We start from the raw sequence: 24,020 nt of genomic DNA on the forward strand, positions 1-24,020 counted from the left end.
GATCCCATTGGGGGGCATTCCTCAAACAGGGTGTTGACACCATCTTCCTTTATTTTATGGCTAGTCTGAAGTAGGTACCAGGACTCTCCTATTGAACCATGGGGTCATGGTATGAAAAAAGTGGAGAACTAAAAGTGATGCTGGTTTTCAAAAGCAGGCGTACAACCACATACCTAATTTTCATGAACCATTACTGCACATGTATACTGGTATCAGTGCAATCAGATGGTTAAAAGTCTAACTGGCCATTTGCATGCACATTTGTAGTAACTGGACGTGCAGTTTGCACTGCATGTTTGGAAAACTGGACTCTACATGTTTTCAAGGTTGCTTTCTCAGGCAAGCTTTGCTTTAAAGAAGGGAACAAATGCAATCAATCAACTACAGTTACAATGGTATTTAGTTCCAGAACTAAGCTGTATCATATAACGCTTCATTAGTATTAGTATTATTATAACCACCACCACACCTCCTAGCAGCCCCAGTCATGAATCAAGCCTCCATTGTGTCAGGTGCTGTATAAAAACAGAACACAAAGATGGCCCTGCCCCAAGGAGCTGACAATCAGAGTATAACACAAGAGACAGCAGATGGAGGAATACAAGGAAACAATGAGACGAAATAGGGGATATGCAGTGGGCACAGCCACACATCTAGATGTTTTTCAGTATGTTAATGAAGGATTAAATAGGAGGAGTCAAGGGCAAAACCCCACAAACCCGCTAGTTTGGCAAATTTGACAGAGGCCAGGAATTTTCTTCAGGTCTCAAAATCTGAGACCAATTTTAGCCTGGAGAGCGTTAGCTGTCCTGGGATTAGCTAAGCTTGAAAATACAGATACAGAATGGGAAGCCCAGTGGCGCTAAAGAGCAGTTGATCAAGATGGAAAGTTTACCACTGACAAGCAAGTCTGTTTCTATCCTGTATTTGTATTCACCCTCCTTTATTATTACCAGGGAAATTTGCTTGAAAGTAGGCTCTTGATTTTTAGAAGTTCATCTGTTCCTGTTGCTAATTCCCACCTGAAAACAATCCCATATAGCAGTGGAATTGTGACATCATAGTTGCCTTGTTGTTGAAATAACCGCAGTATTGTACCTTCAGGGTTGGAGTGGGAAGCAGGAAGAGGAAGAGCAGATAAGCTCCTAACCAGAGATCCTATTTCAGACAGATGTCAGAACAGTCACCAAATGGCTAAGGAGAGTAGAGAGAACTACAACAAATGTGCCATATAAACTGGGTAGGTTCCAAATGATGTTTGGATAATGGTTTGCTTTGGAATCAACCGCCCGATGAATAACAATATTATACTATATTGCACAACAGATCCACTCCTGATCTTGACGTTTATATAAGATCTCTCTCCGAATTTTCCTGCCATTTCTCTCTAAAATATTGTATTGTCCCTCACAGGAAGCAGCATGGACCAGATTTCTGTTTTGCTGCCTGAAATTTAAACATTCAACCAAAATCTCACTTTTCCTGCCTGACTGACAAAAGCAGAAGCCAAATCTTGCCGAGTTCTGTCGGATCCAGTACGATACAGCCACAGGAGATCAACCAGCCTGTGTCTGAACACAGGCTGGCCATGTTCATGGCAAGGCGTAAGAACAGGCACTGCCAATAACAGCCGGTGCTGACTTCCCCTGCTATTTTATCTTCTGGACACTATTCACCATCCCTGACCCTTGGAAGGCAGCTGAGGCGGCTGCTGCAGTGTGTTATGGAGTATGCAATTTTGATTCTTGTGACATTTGGTTCTTTTCAACTGGTATAAAGTGCACTATAATACCACCTCTACTAGTACTACACCTCTACCCCGCTATAACACGACCCGATATAACACGGGTTCACATATAGCGCAGTAGCAGTGGGGCTCCAGCGGCGCTTTAAAGGGTCTGGGGCTCCGGCTGCTGCAGGGAGCCCCAGGCCCTTTAAATCACCGCTGCAGCCCTGCCACCGCTACCCCGATATAACGGTGTTTCCCCTATAATGCGGTAGGGATTTTTGGCTCCCCACGACCATGTTATATCAGGGTAGAGGTGTACTAAGATACTGCTTCTAATTGAGGTTTATTGGGTTTTCACACATACATTAAACATATTTTATGGAGTCATCGCAATAGATTTTGGATACGTCTTGCCCACATGAATGCATATGGATGCCTGTTGTCGACACTTTTTAACAAATCTAGAGCAGATGGTAGTGGTTGAGAGCCAGGAAGAAGTCCTAATTACATTAGGTGTCTCAGACCACAGTAGTTTACCATCCTCGTTAGCAGCATTGTGTTTCAAGCACCACAGAAAAGGAAATTGGATAGAACCTTACATGCTAGTTTATGTGCGGTGCACAGCAGTGGAATTCAGAACGGGGGCTGCAGCTCAGTTGCAATACGCCTCGTTCTGCCCACACTGACACAACGCAGCTCAGTTCTTGAAACGTATTGCATCAAGGTGACAATAATGGAGCAGTTAATACACAGATCCTTGAAAAGGCACTTCGCAGGCGGCACGCCAGAACTTCCTACTGAAGTTCACAGAGCTGCACAAGTTGTAGGCCAGACAGCATGGCCTGATCTGCTCGTGTGTAGTGCTAAAACAGTTGATTATAATGCAATGAGTGATTTCAAAAGCCCCACAAGATGGCACCGGTCTTCGGAAAGGGGTTAAAGGACTGCCACTGTTTTACTTATTTAAAAATCAGTCACTCCCATGTAGGGAATCTGTAGGCATTTTATTGGCAGACATTAAGTGGAGGTTTGTTTGTATTGCAAGGGATTACTGACAAGCCCTTACCCTATAGTGGTTCTGTCAGGCAGTGCTTTATAAACTCAACGTCAAAATACTGTTTTGTAACAGAAGCAGTAGCTAAATCTTGCTCATAAGGCCCGTGTGTTCCTAGCCTCTCTCCATGTTACATCATCATTCCTTACAGCTCTGCATGCCACTGACAGAGAAATCGAAGTTCAAAGGCCACGTTCAGCAAGCATAACGGCCTGTTGACAGACTTCACCTCTTACTAACCCTGAAAAGAGAAAATGATCCCATTTCTCCTGCCTACACAAGCACCACAGTGTAGTAGCACCAGAGGTGCTTTGCCCTGACTCTCAAGGATAAGCTCTTGGAGAAAAGCCAAGCTGGAAAAAGGGTTGTGGTTGCCGTCTCCTCTTAGAAGGAGTAAGGTTCATTAACTTGCCTTCAATTCTTATTCAAACCCAGTGACCCAAACTTCCATTCAGACTTGAAAGGCTTCCCAGGAGAAATCTGTTTGTTGAGTTGGCCGTAGGCAATCAGCCTTCCGAAAGGAAAGCGTAGACTGTGATGTCAGAGACCTTTCCCTACTGGAATGCAGCCTGACTTCAGAGATCAGCATCCCCGAGCAGATCCAAGTAGATCTAAGTTTTGTTCTAAAACCAAGCATCAATATCTAAGAGGTAAGAGTTAGCAGCTCCTCTTCACTGCGCAAAGAGCACTCGGTGGTAAATACAGGGCCAAATGAGTACCTGGTATTAGAGGGTGCCTTGAGCAATTGGAATTCAGGATACAGAAAGCTCAAGATTTCCCAAACAACAGTCTAAACCCTTCATAATGCTAGAGATGGGCCTAGAACTGGAGATAAATTACAACACTGAAGACGTTCGGCTGCAGAGCTGCAGCTGAACTTTGCAGTGCAGCCTCATTGCTAATACGTACAATGAGATTCTGAGCCCCTCTGGAGCAATGTGGACATTTACAATGAAGCCAAACTAATTTTCATTAGAAAGGTCACCTCAGGATCACATCACCCCAAAAAACAGACACCCCAACAACCTTGGCAAGGACACAATGCATAAAAGCAACATGCTTATGGGAGAGCAGCAGGCTTGAAATACAAAAGAACTCTTCCTGTTTCCCAAAGCCTTTTAGGGAGGGGACACACAGTCACTGTGCTGAGAGGGCCCTGCCACCATAAAAGCAACTAAGGAGCAGACTGTTACTCTGCCCAGAGGGATGGGAGATGAACAGAGAGAAAGAAATGAAGCCCCAGGAAGAGCTGACTGCTCCCCTCACCACCACGGGTCGAACACGAAGACAAGTGGAATATCACTTGATGCCTTCAATGCCAACATGCTGCACCTGCATGCCTGAAATCATGAGAAATAAAGGTGATGTTCGTTTACACATTGCACAGCCCCAAAGAGTACAACCAGGTCTTTTTAAAAGGGCTACATCATGGTATGCCCATTAATATACTTTCTAGTTCTGTAAGTAATCATCCAAACTCATGATAAAGGGCATAAGCTGCCCACCACAGGGGTCAGGAAGGAGTATTTTCCTCAGTCACAGCACTGCATAACTGGCTAAATGTCGGGGGGGCTGGAGGCGCTGAATCAATATCTGGTGTTTCAGAAAAATGTAACTATTTCTGGAGACAAGATCCTGAAGAGACGAGTGGCCTAATATGGTGCTGCAGAAATCCTCTGTTCCTAACATTCACTCTCTCTCCCAGTCACCGTCAATAACATTGATTGTTTCCATCCCTCTCATCACGAGGATGTTCCAGTCAGTTGTTCCACAGAATCCTATCCACAGGACCCAGTGTTCCCGGGATTGGGGAGACTCCTGAAGCCTTTATTTTGAGCAGACACGTTCCTGGATTACCCATGTTAGTACCCTATCTGTTTACATCACTGTGGCCCAGTGCTGCGGATGACCTTGCCCAGGAAGAATGAAGGAGACAGGGTGCACAGGGTTACCTTGCCTTCTGGAGTCATTTTCCACATTACAGAAAACGTCAGTCTGTCTTTCATAGGATTGAGACTGCACAATTCCTCGCAAAGCAGCCTGGGAAGCATAGGGATCACCTGAAAAAACAAGACAGCACAGGTAAGGCACAGGTCCCCAACAAAAAGCAAGGAAAAGGTCTAAACAGAGTCACTTAAATGGAGCATCTCTTCAGCTCTCAAAGTTACAACCTCTATGCCTTTGGCAGCCTTCTTGTGGCCACTTTAACACTGGGAGGGATGGGAGAAGCTCAGCAAAGTGTAACTGGGAAAGGCAGGAGTTTTCCAGTGGTCAGTGGCACAGGAGTCTTGCTTGATTCTGTTCCCTGCTCTGTCACATGCAGACTGACATTAGGTAAGTAATTTAACTTGCCCTAATTTGCCCTCTGCAAAATAGGTAAAATACTTCCCTATGTCACACAAGGTTTTACTGAAGTTTGTACAGCACTTCGGTAGCCTGGGTCAAAAGGCAGTGGAGATATTGGCTAGATAACCAAAGAAAAGCACTTGTTTTATGACTAGCCTACATGCAGTAAGGGGATTGAGAAGCCAAGACAGGGAACAGTGATTGTTTTTATTGTACTCACTTCCAGTTCAACACAATACCAGTGTATATCAGAACCAGACAGAAGTCATTAGCTGGGATTTCATCTGTGAAACAGTAGCCCGTGTCCAATCAATATTTGTGAAGCTGATCCCTGATGCCTATCAAATCAGTTATTCCTAAACAGACTATAGCCAAGAGTAAAGGTTTGGGGCCCAGTTCTCCTGCTGGGGTAAAGCAACGTAATTCCAGCAATTTCAGTGGTGTTGCGCTGATTTACGCCAGTGAGGAGGTGTCTCTCTGGTTATTTTCCAGGTGACACCTGTGGAAAAGATCATATTTAGCAGCCATTTAGTGAGTCAAATCTTATGATCTGAAGTTTCATTTTCGTATTTCCTCTCTCATTATTGACCCTTTTGAAAAACAGTAAATACACTAATCAAAATGTGCATATTCTTATTGTTTATATAGGGTCAGTAATGAGCCTGGTACTTTACAGATAAGGAGGAACACAAATTTCTTGCTCAGAAGAGTTCGCAATATCAATATTTTAGATATTGAGTTTAAGTTTTCTTTCTACTGTTAAATCCCACCACCATGGTAAACATAGAAATAGTACTATCTGAGGGTATGTCTTCACTACCCACCAGATCGGCGGGCAGCTATCGATCCAGTGGGGATCGATTTATCACGTCTAGTCTAGACACGATAAATCAACCCCTGGGTACTCTCCCGTCGACTCCTGTACTCCAGCGCCGACAGGGAAGCAGCAGCAGTCGACTCACCGCAGTGAAGACACCACGGTAAGTCGATCTATGTATGTCAACTTCAGCTATGTTATTCACATAGCTGAAGTTGCATAACTTAGATCAACCCCCCCACACTCCCCTCAGTGTAGACCAGGGCTAAGTCACATTAACACGCACTGTTCCGAATCCCGATACCCATGTTTTAGAGATAGTTCTGCTGTATCGGGAACTCTGATGAATAACTGGGCTCTCAAAAAGCACAAGAAATAAAAATTAGGGTCTCTTTTTTTTTTCAAAGTACACACATCTCATACTTACCTTTAGCTTTCAAAGAAAGTTCTTAGAATATTTAATCGCATTTGTAGTTTGGCACTAGACCATTGCTCATAAACCCACTCTAATTGCACTGCTTATTAATGCCAAAAGATTAACTGTATGGTCTCTTGACAATTCAGGAGCCACTTTCAACATGAATCAGCAGTGCTGGTTCAACTGGAAGGTCAGCAGGGCAAAGATTATGATAAGCTGTTTCCCGCAACACAAAGGCTGTCAACTGTGTTATTCCAGTTGTGAAAAGCACGTTAACAATACTAGTAAGTTCATAATTTACAGATATGCTACGTGAGGTCTGCCATGCTGCCTGGAAAGGCCAACAACACAAGGTTATAAATTTAGAATGAGCTCTGTCAACACACAGCAGAAAAGAGAACATAGGCATTATGTAGAGAAAGGTTATGGGATGTTGGAAATTCCCACTTTACTAAAATCTCATGTGATTGTTTTAAGTAAAATCCTTACTGACATGTACAGATCACACAGAACAAGTGGTAGTAGTTCAATAAAATTCCTAAATGCATAATCCAGAATAAAGAACGCAGTTGCAGGTGCCTCTTCTCTGGAAAACTCATCTTGTGATAACTGAGACTACGGAGATCACATCCAAAAATCCATAGGGATCCACACTCTGCGATGGGGGCATCTGAAAGCACTGAACCCAAGCAGGCCTCTTTGTTGACATCAACGATACTTGATTTGAATACGTTTGTGTATGACAGCTTTCCCCTTCCCTGATCTCCTACTGAAGCAATAACATTCTGCTAGAGAGATACAGGATCCAGTATGCTTTGCATGAAATCTGTGGTGACCCTAGGCATAAAATATAGCTCAGATGATATAAGGGGATGCTCTTGTTTTAAAAAGTTCTCTTAAGTGTACTTGAGCATGGTTAATAACTGACTCAAGAGGCTATAACGAATGGCACAGAAGGGGTTCTGATGATGTAAAACATAAAGCTTTAGCTCAGATTACAATTATAGTACTAAATACTCATCTTCAAGCAATGAATTGTTACAAACCTACTATATCAAGTAGAGAAATATTACTCCCATTTCACAGGCACGGAAAAGGAGTTAGAAGCAAACTGATTTGAATGAAGCCAAAGAAGTCATCGTGCAAGGGTTGTTTCAATTCACAGTCCTGTTTTAGGCCTTGATTCAGCAAGGTACTTAAGTGAGTTGTCCCACTGAAGTCAATGGGACTTCTCATGTGCTTAAGTGCTCTGCCGAATTAAGTCCTGAGTTCTGTGTTCAGGCCACACCTCCATAGTCCTGGTCAGTTGTCTGCATCTGTTTAATATCTGGATTCTCCTACATATTTTACATAGAGAATAAATTCACAGTTGTGACATACAAAGTTTGGGTCATGCTTGTACATTTCGTCTCATGGCCTGACCACTAAGACGATACAGTCAAATACTTTAAGACAAACTAAGCATCGGATTTCTTAAGACATATGAGGGCAGTATTTATACATAAAAGAAGCAACAGTTCCGTCAGGTTTTCAGAAGAAAGGAGTTATTAGGGGTTGTCCCCTAGCTCACTCTTTCACCAGAAAAGGCTTTTGCAAAAGGACTTGGGGTAGGAGGAGCACTCTGCTTTTCAGATGTACATATTTAAAGATCTGTGAAAGATTTGCAAAGTATCAGTGATGCACAGCGGTGTCTCGAATAATCAACAGAGGCCTCATCTCTTCACATGCCTTACCCTTAGAACGTGCAAGGTGACCATCTGCCAAGAGATAGCAGTATATGCCAGCCAGTACATGGATTACTATGGAATGTCGACATTCAGCTCGTTGAAATGTAGGGAAAGAATTCTACCTTAAATGTGAACTGGCTTCCTAGGCAAATAACTACAGGCAGGCTACCATGGGGCCCACCTCCTCGGGCTCTGTTTTTACTGTAACTGGAGTGTGGCACATCACTGAAATAAAGTGACCACCACGATCACAGGACCAGGGATTGACGGGCTCTCACTTTCGATTACTCTGAGAAATACAGCTGCAGAGATCGAGTGGTAAAACTAGAAAAAACAGTCTGCCAAATGAGGAGTGGGGAGGGAGCTAACAGCCCCCAGGAAAGTCTTTCTAATGTGCAGTAGAACCCCACTGTATAAAACAATGAAAAGTGCATTTACTTCAGTCAGAGTTAGAGGCTGATGAATACAACACTCTCTACTGTGGGTTTGCATTTGAAATCAAGTTATAGGCAGAGAGTTTACGGTTCCCTCTCTCCCCTCAGATAAACCTTCTTCCTGCCCATCTCCAAAGTATGGAGCTGAATTAGCGAGGGCCTGGCAAGCAAGCATCTTGAGAGAAAGTTGTTTCCTTTTGCCATGTTTTATCTGTTCCCCATGGTGCTTTCTGAGTCTTACAAATCCGTATGACAAGCTTTGTGTGCCCTACTGACATCGGAGGGGATGCGGACGAGAGCTGAGTGAGGAACTGGAGGGGTCTGTCTGAACAACTTATGAATTCTGGTTGATAATGTGAAGTTGTATTCTGAAAAACTGCTGTATCATGAATACGTGTGCAGATCCACTATTGCAGGCAGGTCCTGTGGCAGGTACACACCAGACAGATACAAAGGGAAATATTTAAGGTTAATGACAGTACCTTAATCACCCAAATGTTCTGCTAAAAAAGCAGCACAAACCTTAGAAATTCAGTCTAGCTGACCCCTCTGAAGGGCGGGGGAAGGTGAGAGCAGTGGAAACTTACTCAAAAGGTAGAACAAAGGTGGCCAGGAAGAGTTTAAATAGCAAGTGACATGACAAGAGAGGACAGGAAGATGAAGCATGAGACAGGAGTGAGCAAGGTCAGTGAAGCTGGGGAAGGGGCTTCATGAGGGAGAGACCACGCAGCATGTAACAGCCTGTGTGAGGCAGGGGGACACTGCCTGCCTGCCTTCCTGGACAGCAATGATCCCTAAGGGAAGGGTGAGATAGAAAGAGACCTGGGTGTAATGCTCATTGTTTTGTATGATCTGCACTCGCCTGTGCATTATATAAGTATAAAAGAGCACTAATGTGTCAGACTCTGTGCCAGGTGTGTGACTGTGTGTTTACTGCTTCACAACTGCTGCATGCCCCTGAGAGAGTTAAACTGCAATCAGGAGCATCGCACCTTTGGGGTGGAGCTCTGGGAGAGGAACAGTTTAAATAACTAGGCGATTGGGGGTGGGGGGGAGAGCGCTGCTCTTGGGGGCTATGGGCAGGTCGGCTGAGGACTTCCATTTCTGAGGAGGGGGAGCTGACAGAGTCAGGGCCCAGGAAACATGCTGGAAAACCCAAGGGAGGAATCAGATCCGTGGTCTGCTGAGGCTCTAGAAGCTTGAAACATGCCGAGATCCAGAGCACAGAGATATGGATTCCCTTCACTGCAGGTCCTAGTGGGTCACCGGCAGAGAGCATTCACTAGGACCTGTCACTGTGACACCAGACTAAGAGAAACGGGCACTGAAGATGGAAGTTCTCCTGTGTGGTGTCTTTATGTGGCTATAAAACTTAACACGTCCTGACCCACTGTTCAGCAGCTGGTCCCTCTGACTGGCAGGTTCACATCGTAGTACCATGTGACTCTTCGACCCTGCATCTGAGAACATTGGGCTTTTTGGGGTTTGCCTCTTGGGTTAATAAACTGCCTCCAGAATCCAACGGCTCGTTTTCAGACCTAGTCCTGATTCCTGGAGAGCTGGGGTAGCTGGAGGGGGCATACACACTGCACTGGAAAACTCCCCGTTGGCTTTAAAAGGCAGAAACATCTGCTGGAGCTGTGACTGGCTCACTAGCCAAGTTCAGCAGCAGGTGAGCCAGGGCAGCCCCATCATCAATGGGAATTGCCATAGAGGTTTTTCAGGGATCAGCAGGGGAAATCAATCAATCACCAAGATAAAGAGCAAAAAGAACAAACACTGTTTAAGAATAACCCCCTGGGATTTTCACAGTCACATGGACAATTTTATTCCCCACAAACAATCTAATTCCTCTGTTGCCCTCCCCTGGCTGACTGCTCTCAGTTGGTTCAGGTTGATTACAATCAGTCTGCTGACTTCCATGAGTGACCCCTTGGTCTATCTGTTGAGGTGGTATTACATTACCAGTCTGAGCTTCCATCAGCTGCTCTCCCCCGATGCGAGGAGGGGAACACAGATTTAACAATGGGGTGGGCTCGGTTAGCCTATCACTCACACACTGAAAGACACTCAAAGGAAATAGGCAATTTGTTTACGAGCCAAGATTTCTGCTTCAGAGTTTTCTTTTTTGTATCAACACTTCCATGAATTCAGATTTCGATCAACTCTTTGTTACCCAGCTTGACATTATCAAAATATCAACACCCTGACAACCTGCTGGTGTCAAAAGTGAATGTCTTGAAGTCCTTGGACTCAACATGTAGACAAGCTTCCAGTTCCAATCTTTGATCTCTATTATAAAACAGGACCAGTAAAATATTGTAGGGATTTATGGCTGACCTTTCACTTGAGTTGCTTCACACCTAAAATAACAACACCATAATATGTGCCAAAAGAGAGAAAACTGTTTAGGTTTTCTTGCTTTTTAAAACTTGATTCACTCTTACTTCTAAACCTCTGGCTTTTATTAAACAAACTGTTAGCCATTACACAATAATTTGTCTTCTGGACAGATGGTTCAGGGGAATTAAATATGTAGATTTATTTAATTTCCTTTTTGGGAGAATTTGCATTATTCTAAGTCATGGCAGTATCACAGCTGCATTTATGGAACAGTTCCATCAAAGGAAAGTCTATTTTCTATGAGCGTGACCTTGCCATCTTATTGTTTCAAACCAGCTCTTATTACCCTCTCCAGTCCAGACCCACACTTATTTTTAGCTATTTTGTTAGAATTAATAACCATCACATTAAAAATCAGGATTTTCAGATCCAACAATTGATCAATTTTTAACCAAGTTAGAGACAATGGGAAAAATCTTTCATATTTCCAATATCTAATTTGGTTTTCACTCTTAAAAATGTATCATAGACTCATAGACTTTAAGGTGAGAAGGGACCATTATGATCATCTAGTCTGACCTCCTGCACAATGCAGGCCACAGAATCTCACCCACCCACTCCTGTAACAAACCCCTAACCTATGTCTGAATTATTGAAGTCCTCAAATTGTGGTTTGAAGACCTCAAGCTGCAGAGAATCCTCCAGCAAGTGACCCGTGCCCCATGCTGCAGAGGAAGGCGAAAAACCTCCAGGGCCTCTGCCAATCTGCACTGGAGGAAAATTCCTTCCCGACCCCAAATATGGGGTCAGTTAAACCTTGAGCATGTGGGCAAGACTCACCAGCCAGCACCCAGGAAAGAATTCTCTGTAGTAACTCAGATTCCACCCCATCTAACATCCCATCACAGACCACTGGGCATACTTATCCATTCAGGGCAAAAGAATGGATAAAATGTCACTCCTGGAGTTAACAAACCAAGGCAGCTGGAGACCAAATAAAGATTTAGGGCATGAAAAGGCATTATGTAAGTGGAACAAAAAGAATGAAACAAAAAAAATGAACAAAAAGTTAAACAAAAAGAATGAAATCTAAAGCTGGTTGAAAACTTTCTGTCAAAACTGTTCTTCAGCAGGAAATTGGGTTTTCAAATAAATGATTTTTTTCTGTAAAAAGTATGTTTTCCATGGAATTTTTTTTTTAAACAAAAAAAATTAAGCCTGAAAAGCAAAATATCTTGATTTGTAAATGCTGCCACAGTGCCTCATGGGTGTTTTAGTTTGATTGCCTCATATCCCTATTCTCCTCTATCGGAGAGATTTCCTGCAGGACTATATCTCCCATGACACACCATGGCTAGCAACTCTCACTGTCTTGGAAGGGGGAGGTTGCAGATCATAGTAGACCATGGTGCTTTATGGGAGATTTAGTCCAACCAGGAAGCCCATAGAAGAGAATGGGAGCATGAGGCACCCGAACTACAACTCCCAGGAGGCACCATTCCCAAATCAAAATATTTCCGTTTTCGGCTTTTTATATAGGATGCTCGCTTACTGATAAGTGGAGTTCTCTGGACAAACTGTGTCTTCAGTTCCACACTGTAGCACCTACATGCCCTGTGTCCTGCGATGAGAGAATTATTCTAAAACAGTTTATCCATTTGAAACCCTTGTGCATGGACCCACAGAGGCAGTGTTTCAATTGCTATTTCAAGTGGCATCCCCGTGCCCATAAGCACTTAAAAAGCCCATGGATTTCTTTGGATTCTCCACAATTCGGTCCTATCACTAATCAACTAAAACTAAAAAGTCATGGAAATAAATTATAAATCAACTACTAAGAATAAACAACTAGAAACTGAAACCAACATAACTGCACAATTAGCATCAGAGAAATAGTTCTGAATCCCCTGTGGCTAGTGGACAAAGCAGAACTGAGGACCGTTACTGGGATGTGGCATTTTATAAGCACAGGTCAATACCCACACACCTCTAATGGGTAAGCTGTGTTACGATGTTCTAGTGGGAAACTACAGAAGCAATTTTGTGAGGGAGAAGCAAGTGTTACTGACACAGGAAAGTTTTAAAACCTTCAAAAACATTTCTAGACTGCGTTCAAACACCAGCAAAAGGTCAGAGCACTGGGGAAGATGCTAAGGAATTAGCAGGCACAGGCTACTTCTGTCAAAGACTGTGGCCCAGCCTCTAGCCACTCTCAGCCAGACATAACACAAGTGCAACAAGAGCAAATTTCCCATTGCAGCAGATTAGGCATGAATTCATGTTAACAGATGGGAGAAATCTTTAGTTTCCAATGCTCTTTCAAGCTCCCACAGAGATGTGAAGGTGCCACCTTATGAATTATAAGCAAATCTTATTTATAAGGGGATGGGAGAAAGGTCATTGCAGACCACGCACACTAAGCAGAAGAATGTTAACCAGAGATGCCCCTTCTTCTGGGTACATCTGTAGAACAACGGTGGAAAGCATCTGTTCTATAAATAGGATGTAGCCCAACTGATCAGGAGGGAAGAACAGGATCTGCTCTCATGAACCTTGTGCTGTCCCTTCATATTCCACTTTCTGTTGCTCCTGCTTCAAGATTACACAGTAGGTTGGCAGAAAGAAGGTTATTTGGCTTCCTTCAATGCAAGGAGAGCCTGTAATAGTTGATGTGGCCTGAAAGCACTTTTGCACATTTAACTGTGAAAATCAGGAACAACGGGATACAGATTTGGCCTGGAAGCTTCCTAAACTTACCCCATCAAATAATTTAAAATCAGCAAATATGCATTACTACGTTTTACCTCAGAAATGTAGCATTTGTTTCTTAAGTTGCTTTGATTGATGCCTGTTGAATTTCAATTACATTTTACTGCACGATGAAATCGTGTATTCCTGTTTTATGCAACGCCGTCTTTGGATGTACTGAGATTTTGTACAACTTAGTTATCCATGTGTTGGATTTGCTTGTTTCTTGTAGGTTTACTATAATAATGGTTTGAGTTTCACAGAATCATATGACTGGAAGGGACCTCGAGAGGTCGTCTAGTCCAGTGCCCTGCACTCATGGCAGGACTAAGTATTATCTAGACCATCCCTGGCAGGTGTTTGTCCAACCTGCTCTGCAAAATCTGTAGTGATGGAGATTCCATAACCTCCCTAGGCAATTTATTCCAGCGCTTAACCACTCCGACAGTTAGGAATTTTTTCCTAATGTCCAACCTAAACCGCCCTTGCTGCAATTTAAGCCCATTGCTTCTTGTCCAGTCCTCAGAGGTTAAGAACAACAATTTTCTCCCTCCTCCTTGTAAAAACCTTATATGTGCTTGAAAACTGTTATCATGTCCCCTCTCAGTCTTCTCTTCTCCAGACTAAACAAACCCAATTTTTTCAATCTTCCCTCCTAGGTCATGTTTTCTAGACCTTTAATCCTTTTTGTTGCTCTTCTCTGGACTTTCTCCAATTTGTCCACATCCTTCCTGAAATGTGGCGCCCAGAACTGGACCCAATACTCCAGTTGAGGCCTAATCAGCGCGGAATAAAGACGAAGAATTACTTCTCGTAAGTTTGTTTAATTGCTTCTGATAATGATCCTTAATAGTGAATTTCAGGTAAAAGGGAGACAGGTCTCAGAAGGAGGAGATAGCTATTCTTACCTTTTGCACTAGATACACACTAGTTGCCCTTCCACTGGCCACTTGATCCAGCGCTGTTCCTTCCAGAACAAAGTAACTCACATCTGCGATATGAACACCCACTTCAAGGTTTCCTGAAATTGCATCGGGAAATCAGTATAGTATTAAGGGGAAGTAATTGCATCCAAAAGTTACCTTTCAAGAAGAATTTCTAGTTTTACAATCACTAGACTTTCTGCCAGGTCATTTTTGGCAGAGCAGTTATTCAAGAGGTATGAGTTCTGTGAGTTAGCACAGAGCCATCGATAATGAGACAGCAAGGAAAATGTACAAGAAAATGACAACACGCAACGTTCACAAGTATTTTGCCCCTTTGGACAGGTCTTCGCATTTCCAGATATAGATTCTTTTGACTGATTATTCTATTTAGCAACTGACACGGTAAACTCTACTCTCTCTCTCTCCCGTCTGATTGCTGAATGCTGCCGAAACCAGCCAGTAATTGTTGCCCCTAAGACTGGGGCTGATAAAAGCATTATACTCTACGATGCAGCCTCTGATCACCCTCATCTAAAGTTGAAGTATGCACTGCAGAGACTATAATTTGGGGGCCACAGAGTTTTGTCTGGGACTAAGAATTCTTTTTTTATCTAGGTACCAATATGGCCCCGTTACTGCAAGTGAATATGCACTTAGTAAGAAGTGTGTGACCATGTCTTTCAAATCTGGACCTTGTTACAATGATCCAGGCCTTTGTTACCTTGATATCAGGACACTGCAAAGCAATTTACATGGGCTGCACCTGAAAATCATCTAGAAATGTACAGTAGTACAGAATGCAGTTGCAGGCTTATTATGCAGTACTTCAAGCAGGAAGAACATGACACTGTCAGCTCTGAGATCTGCACAAGTTTCCATTTCATTTCCAGGTGGAGCATAAATTGCAGCTTATGACCCATGAAGCCCTAATTGGCTTAGACACTGGACACCTGAAAGCCCAGCTCTCCTCTTGCATGATACTGTTGCAGTTACAATTAAAGGAGGTATTAGCAGCCCCTTGGTTTAAAGCCAGGGGGGCTGCTCACAAGGTGTTTACCACGAAACAGGCGTCCTTAGCGTGGGAAGTAATTTAATCCATGGTCCAACAGAGCCTGGTTTGTTGATCTTCAAGGAACACTACAAGTGTTGTCTGTTTTTTCATGAAGAGCTGGTCTAACAGATTTACAGTGATTAGCTGGAGAATATTTTTAATTCCATTGATCTCTCAATTGTTAATAGGCTTTTTTGTTTGTTTTTAAACAGGGTTCACCCTGGATAATGACTCTGTTTCTATTACAGATATTTATCCATATATATAAATATATAATATACACTAACTCTGTACTAGTAAAAAAACCCAGTACAGGGCAGCTTTGTAAGCAGGTGTAAAAATAAAGCCTGAATCTACAGCATTATTGTTTTTACCTAATTTCTGTATTTTAAGTGTAATTTGATCATAAATACCTACAATCACTAAGCACTGCAATGTATCTGACTGCACACCCTTCTGATGATGCTAGAGCAGAGGTGGGCAAACATTTTGGCCTGAGGGCTGCATCGGGTTTCTGAAATTGTATGGAGGGCGGGTTAGGGGAGGCTGGGCGTCCCCAAACATCCAGGCGTGGCCCAGCCCCCGCCCCCTATCCCCATCCCTGCTTCTCGCCCCCTGACGGCCCGCTTCTCTGGGACTCCTGCCCCATCCAACCCCCCCTGTTCCCTGATGGGTCCCCCCCAGAACCCCTGCCCCATCTACCCCCCCCCCGCTCCCTGTCCCCTGACCGCCCCCGGAACCACCCACCCCTGACTGCCCCCCGCCACCCCATCCAACCCCTCCTCTCATTCCTGACTGCCCCCCCACCCGGACCCCTGCCTGATCCAACCACCCCTTCTCCCTGACTACCCCCGGAACCCCTGCCCGACTGCCCCCCGATGCCCCATCCCACCCCCCCTCCTTCCTGACTGCCCCCATTCAACACCCCCCCGTTCCCCGCCCTCTAACCGCCCAGACCCCTATCCACACTCCCGCACTCCCCTGCCCGGTATCCAGCCCCACCTGCTGCTTGACCCCTTACCACGCTGCCTGAGCACCAGTGGCTGGCGGCTGGCTGGAGCCAGCCACGCCACCGTGCAGCACAAAGCACCAGGTCAGGCCGCGGCCCTGCAGCTGTGCTGCCCGGCCGCCCAGAGCGTTTGTGCCGGCAGCGTGGCGCGCTGAGGCTGTGGGGGAGGGGGAACAGCAGGGGAAGGGCCCGGGGGCCATGGTTTGCACACCTCTGTGCTAAAGTTTAATATGCTGGGAACTGAAAGTTATACATAAGCATCTATGAAGGCAGCTGAAAAGTACAGGAAAGAGAGAATGCTGGAATTAACTTTGTCCATCTAACCTGTATTCCATTAAAGTGGCCTGCAGAGAGTAAATACAATGGGCCGCAGTGGGAGATATAATAATCCCGTCCCACACTGAGGGACAAATTCCATAAGTCATTAGAAAGCTTGGGAGAAACTTCTGTAGATTAAAGATCAAATGGTGCAGCTCAGAAAGCTGCCTACAGCTGTGTTGTGATATTATCAGATGCCCTGAAAGCTGCTCTACATGGATCAAGAGCCCAAGCCTGAAACTACTTAGACAGTAAGTCTAAGACTAAGAGTTTTACCAACAGTTTTAATATTACAAGCATTTGAAGCCAACACTTTCAGAAGGTAAAAAAAATACTGATTTCTTTTGAAGCCAATATTGTAATGTATTGACCCTACAGGCAAATATTGACCAAAGGAAAAGGAGAAGGGGTCATTACATCATGACTTTAACGACACCTTAATTCAATATGCGCACCGTTACATATGTGAACTTTTTTGTCCTTAGCAGAAAAATCGACAAACCAAGAGAGATCTCATTACATGAGATAATAAAACATGAAGGTAGCCAATAAAAATACATTGAACAGAATTAAATTTCACTCAGGATTCCCACCAGAGGTTCTAAAAGCAGGGGTCAATGTGAACCCTCTGCGTTTGAACTTTTAATGGAAACCCTAAGTAAATATTTTGTTACATATATTGATATAATGTGCACTGGCAGCTCTCAGGTTTGTGTTGCTAAAAGTATGACTCACTCATTCCCCTCCTCCAGCGCCCCTCCTCTCTCCCCAAAAAAAAATCTAGTCCAAGCGAACTTTAAGATACAGTATAGAGATTTCTGTAATCAGCCAATATGACTTCTCTTAAGCCCCTGCTTTTAATATGTCCTAGACAAAATACCATACTAGTCTGTTCAGCAAACGCTGTACAGGAATAACTACCAATCACTTTCTTCTGGTTTATTTGCTAGGAAAATCAAAGATCTTTGTGGACAGAATAATGTGGTTTCCCAGAATTCCCCTCCGGATTTGTGGGTATTGTTTTCTTTTGTCAAACTGATTTTTGTTTCAATGTCCCAAAAGGAAAGGTTGTAATGTGGACATTATTTCTTAAGGACAAAAGAGTGTGCAATCTGCAGAAAGGAGAGAAGTGTTAGCAGGGCCGGCTCCAGACCCCAGCGCGCCAAGCGCGTGCTTGGGGCAGCGTGCCGCAGGAGGGCGGTAGGCGGCTCCGATGGACCTCCCGCAGGCATGCCTGCGGAGGGTCCCATGGTCCCGCAGCACGTGGTCCACCGGAGCCGCGGGACCGGTGACCGCCAGAGCGCCCCCCATGGCGTGCCGCCCTGCTTGGGGCGGCGCAATTCCTAGAGCCCTGAGTGTTAGACCAGCACATTCAAGTTATAAAAAAGGACAAATGTTGAGGTCAGAAAAATACATGTCAGCACTGAGAACAGAGGCCTCTGGGAAAAGTAAGGATAAGAACAGTGCAGGCCACTTACGGCCCGTTGCATTCTACAAGGAAGCCCACATCCACGTTGGATGAGGAAGTACAATTTCAGAGTCAATGGAGGCGGCATGTCTCAGGATACAATGCTCCATCCTGATTGAGTTTCTCGAGCAGCCTGTCTTCCCAAAGAAGCTTTACAAACCATACAGACTTGCTTCACCACTGAAATGCAGCTACCTTTAAAGATACAATGCAACCACAGCAGTGCACAGCAACACAGACTTGTGTTCAAGCCATAGAAACCTTCAACAGAAGTTTAAGATCGGATGTAAAGAAGAATACGGCACCCAGTGATAAACGTATAGGAATTTAGTCAGGCAGATTATTCAGCTTGGAATCTAAGCAAGAGCTGAAAGCTAACGCCTACTTCAGTGAAAAGTGCCATGGGATCTTTGATGGCCAAGAGTAATCAGGACCTCATGGTTTTATCTCATCTAAAACTAATCAGCTTTAACAGAGATAAAACTAGATTCTTCACTCCCATTCTGACAATGCCAGCTCTAGTTATGCTGCATGCAGATGAGAAGTTTAGCATTAGGGCTGGACAAAACTAGGTTACTAGATGCTATGGATTAGGGAATATAGACTATGCCATGTATGTTGGAGGGAGAAAGAGGAACTGCTTGAAACCGAACAACTGCATTGCAAGACCCACCAACAAAGAGGAGTTTTCATCCAGAGCTCTACAAAGCAGAAACAGATCAAATGACTGTCTTTCACCCAGCAAAGCTTCCTTTAGGCTAACACATTTTGCAAGATTAACAGTAGCTGCGGTCATCACACTGCTTACATGCAATCGTAGAAATGCTGCAACTGAAAAACAATCCTGTTTCTCACCTTGCAGAAAGACTGCAAAGCTTTTCCAGCAACACAATTCACTGCTAGTTTAACAACAATTTAGCGGCTGGATAAGACACAAATAATGGACTTATGCCATCTCCAAGTTCCTGCAATATAGTGTGTGATCTCATACTGAAGTTTAACAAATGACAGAGCTAACAATGATGCTTCACGAGGCTCCAGTTGGTTTTTAGAGAGGGCTCACTCTTTGATTTGAAATCTGATTTGTTTGAGCCCACTCCCAGATGTCGCATGGATGCAAAGCTGATCAGATGCTGAAATCAAATGTGAACATTTACACGTGTCACCTCGCAGGAGAGGTAAGAGCGAGCTCTTGTTTTTGACTTCTTCGCTGATGATCTCACTTTCTTGAACAAAAACAGTCTGGAGAACTTTTTTTCCTTCATTATTGAAAAAAGGATTAAAGAGGGGAGGAGGGGAGAGAAGAGAAAAGGCTCTTTCAATCTGCAAGTGCTCAGCAAGAATTGCCAACACAGCGATGTGTGTCAAGTGTTTGTTCTAGGACTTTGAAAGCTGAAGTTTCTATTTATGGGAACGGCAAGTAAGACAACACCCTGGTAGTATATTCATATTCAGAGAAGGCGACCAAGCAAGTTAACATTGCACAGGTTTTTGGCATGCACTGTATAGGAAAAAGCAAACATTTCGTGGCCACGAAGCTCAAAACACAACATGAAGATAAGGTGGCAGATGACAATTCCTTAGAATTTGTACACTTCCTCCCGGTTTCTACCCTACCTCCACCACCAGGAGAAAAGAGGACTTAAACACTTCTGCTACTGTTCGTCTGAAAACGTAATACAAGAGTATGGCTGAAACAAAGACAAACGACTAATTGATGTTTGCTTACTATTAGCACTACAGAAGCGTAGGGGCCCCAAGCAGGAATTAGGGTCTCACTGTGGTAGGTGCTGCACAGAGACGTAAAAGACAGTCCCTGTCACAGGGAGCTCCCATTCTAGAACGAGGACAAGATGCAACAGGTGGATGAAACAAACAGAGGTAGTAGGGCTGGGAGGACTTGGTATCAGTAAAAATAGTACCCATTTGGTTACATGGCATCGGGTGATGGCACTTAAGGTATGTCTACCCAGCCCCTGGGAGGGTGTATCCAAGTGCAAGCAGACAGACACACGCTAGCTCTGCTCAAGGTAGCACACTAAGAATAGCGGTGTGACCGCAGAGGCATGGGGGGACGGCTCGGGCAAGCTGCTTGAGTATATACCTGGGGGTTGGGCTGAATTGTAATTGGGTGCCCAGCACAAGCCGCCATCCAGGCCACCTGTGGCCATACTGCTAATTTTAGCGTGCTAGCGCGTCTCTCACTAGCCATGCTGGGAAGCTAGACATACCCTCTGAGTTCACTGCGTCGTGGGGAAATGACTGGGACTCGTTACTACTAACCTTCTCTAGCACCAGTGGCATTCATGGTACTTTAATATACACTATTACACGACGTTCCTGCCTCAGGGAATCCTCACACAATGGATGCAACAAAAGGCGTTAGGTCTGGTGACATATTTACCTATTTTAGGCAGCAGCAAGACCATCACAGTAGCATATGGTCACCAAAGAAGAGCAAACAAGGATTACACTCATATACTAAAGTGCCTGGCTTGGAAGATATGGTGGAAGAAAAGTAGTTGTAAAAAACTGCCCACCAAAGAGTAAGTTATTTAGACTGCTCTGAAGCTCAAAGACAAAAAGAACAGCTTTTATTTGTCAGCTGAGGTCACTTTTCTAGCCCAGAATGCAAAGCTATTGTTCAAACAAAAGATGTGTTTTATTTCATTTATTTTAAAATCATGAGGGGAAAATACTTAAATCTTACTTGCATGCCCTGTGGCCATTTTGGTTTCTGAAACCACATTGCAACTGGGCATGAATCTATTGCCTTGTTTACCAAGAAACTCTAAACCTTTTAATGGCACATGATGCTGGTCCAGCCCTGTGAAGTACAGCTACACATATTTTCAGTCATTAATATTTTTCCTCTCTACTAAACCCTCCTGTTATCAGCTCCTTTGACATAAAACTTGGAAGAAAAACTTTTGGCAATAAAAACAGTCCCATGTTTTGGGTTAGTGGATGAGTAAGTGTGAAGCTAAGTTAGCATTTTCACACAATCGTCATCATGAAAGTTACTTTCTAAAAGATCTCCTGTATCTTCACTTCTGGAACCCACAGAGCTGGGGGGTAGAGAGTTTAAGTATGCAATGTCTGCTAAAGTGAACACTCTGAAAAGAGGCAAGAACTGGCTATGCATACATAGTGTGCAACACTACATGGGAAAGATACAGATGAGGTGCCATGTGCCACCAAGCTTCTCAGCAGGTGTCAGCTTCAGAGGAGGTTCCATTCCAAACCTCCCTACTGTAGATCAGAACTAGAAAGGCTCCCCAGCACCTGCCATGACAGGTACAACTCTCCTGCTTCCCACCCCATAAAGAGGCCTCTCCTTTCAGTAACAGCCTTTCTGAGGTCTTCAAGGCACTTGAGTTTCTCTCAACAATTCTACAAGATCACTAATTATTCATTATTTGTACTACAGTAGCATCAAGAGGCCTCAGCTGAGACAGAATCCCAAATCTGCTAAGCACTGTACCTACCTATAGTGAAAGAAAGCAATATTTCCAACCTCAAACATTCAAAAATCATGAATCAAACCCCCAAAATCATGAGATTTACTTAAAAATAAAAGATTTTTACAAATTTTAGGTTATTTTTGTTTTCTGGCATCATAGCCTTCAGGGTTCACATTTTCAAACTGTTCTCTGCATCTATGGGGGCTAGAAACTTACCTCACTTAGTCACACAAATCCAAGAACTGGGGCTTTAAACAAATATTGCCAGATGCGCAATACAATCATGAGCCAGCAACAAGCAGGTAGGTCTCTGCCCCAAAGAGCTTACAAATCTAAATAGACAAGACAAACAAAGGATGGGTAGGGAACCAACAAAGAAAGACGTGTAATCTTAAAATGTTGTTTTCTCCCACTTCGAAAGTCTTTGTACTTCCCGGTTTTCTGAAAATATGTGAGAACATATCAGGACAGCCAAAGACATGAGCGAGGCATGCAACGATGCATTCAAGAATCTCTTCTGAGAACCAGGAAGTTCCAAGAGGATTGCACAGAAAGGGAGAAAAATAAGCTATAAATTAAAAATTTTTTAATATCACTAGTGTGATTAGTGAGGGCACCGAACACCAATCTGTGAATACTGTAACTCCTGCTTGCTTTGTAGCTCGCTCTTGCAGTGCTGTTTTACTCTGAAAAATGCCTGTGTGAAAACAGCCCCTCATAATTCAAGAGAGTTGGTACTTGTGTGTACTGTGATCATTCACACTCACCTATGTTCACTTCAGTGATAAAAAGGATTTTTCATACCCCTTTTTACTCTGGTTACTTCAATATTGCTAGAAGAATGAGAGCTGTATTTGTGCATCCACAGCATTGTTGACTAATGGTTGATTTACACACAGTTTGTGTATCGCATTAACTATAGCGGTTTAGAAACCGATCAAGTTGAAGCAGTAACAGTTCCTTAGTGTGGATACAGCTGTACTGGTATAAAGGCGTTTGTAACAGCATAGCAACAAAAAGCATGTGTGGTCACACAAATCCAGCATGTAGTTCTGCAGCACGGCCCCACCTCTCTTCTATTTACCTCTTAGATCATTTGCATGACAACAGTACTTGCATTTTAGAGTCCTTCTGCTCTAACCCTGAGGTCATTGAGCCCTCTGACATCAAGCAAGCACTGCGGAAGTGACTGCAGTTTTACAAACAGGATTAGGATTGGCTTCGGGTAGGGGAAAAAACAGAAGTAGATGTTCTCATGACGTGGCCTTAGCGATAAAGAACAAGTGAAGACGAAAAGCAGAAATATGAGATTGGAGCTAAACTGCTTCTAAGTGGAATATTTTCCAGAATTTCCATGGATGTATCACCAGTTCTTCAAATAGTTTTAGAATTATGAGGAGGAGACCAACTCCATCTATTAGTAAATTAAATGCTGTAAGCGGGTCTGTCATAGACCCACATACGGTCTTTGTCCACAGCAGCTAATAAATTAAGCATCCAGTGTTCTAAAACCATTCCATAATAGGGTTTAAGAGCTACCTTTTATACTGAAAAACTAAATTTGTAGTACACCTTCATAACAAGGCTTCTCCTGGCACTTTACAAACAATGCATTAGAGAGCCCTGGTTTTATATGCCAAAATCCTAAGCCAAATCATTTAAGTTTAGATTTAAATACTAAGGGCAGACTTGACATTTAAAATCTCTGCTAAGAACAAATTCCACAACACTTCCCAGCTCTGAAGGGCAAGTTCTGAGAGGCAAGTGGAAAGCTCTCAATGAGCACCAGTCATGAGAGTGCGCGAGGTGCAATTCTTTACCAGGAAAGCAGTGTACACCTTTGAAGCCACGGGGGATGTCCTCTGAACTTTCAGCTCCTGTGACAAGTCTTGCTGATGAATTTTGAACCAGCTTCCTGTGATACCATGTCACATTCCTGAGACAGGCAAGCACAGCATTTCAGGAGCCTATTTCTGTGGTCACTAGGGCATTGGTTGCTTCTAAACCAGTTTATGACAATAGGTACTGCTGCTCTCAAGATGGTAACATTTTCACAAGCACCTAAGTGGTTTAGGAACCCTAAGCCCCACTGACTTTGCACATGAGACTTAGATTCCTAAGAGCCTATGCCAAGTTTCACGCAATAGCAGTAGACCTGTGGGTGACTC

General features: G+C 43.7%; 1 protein-coding gene across 4 annotated transcripts in view; it reads right to left on the reverse strand.

The window, feature by feature from the left end:
* DIS3L2 (DIS3 like 3'-5' exoribonuclease 2) overlaps positions 1-24,020 on the reverse strand; it is a 257,856-nt gene that overhangs the window by 89,955 nt on the left and 143,881 nt on the right. For all 4 annotated transcript variants that reach the window (XM_045030053.1, XM_045030051.1, XM_045030050.1 and 1 more), the window contains 2 exons: positions 14,525-14,637; positions 4,736-4,843 (listed from right to left, as the gene is read on the reverse strand). In XM_045030053.1, the coding sequence (XP_044885988.1) occupies positions 4,736-4,843; positions 14,525-14,637 (221 nt within the window). The remainder of the gene's footprint in view (positions 1-4,735; positions 4,844-14,524; positions 14,638-24,020) is intronic.

This window comes from Mauremys mutica, chromosome 9, assembly GCF_020497125.1.
Source record: "Mauremys mutica isolate MM-2020 ecotype Southern chromosome 9, ASM2049712v1, whole genome shotgun sequence".
Classification (NCBI taxonomy): Eukaryota; Metazoa; Chordata; order Testudines; family Geoemydidae; genus Mauremys; species Mauremys mutica.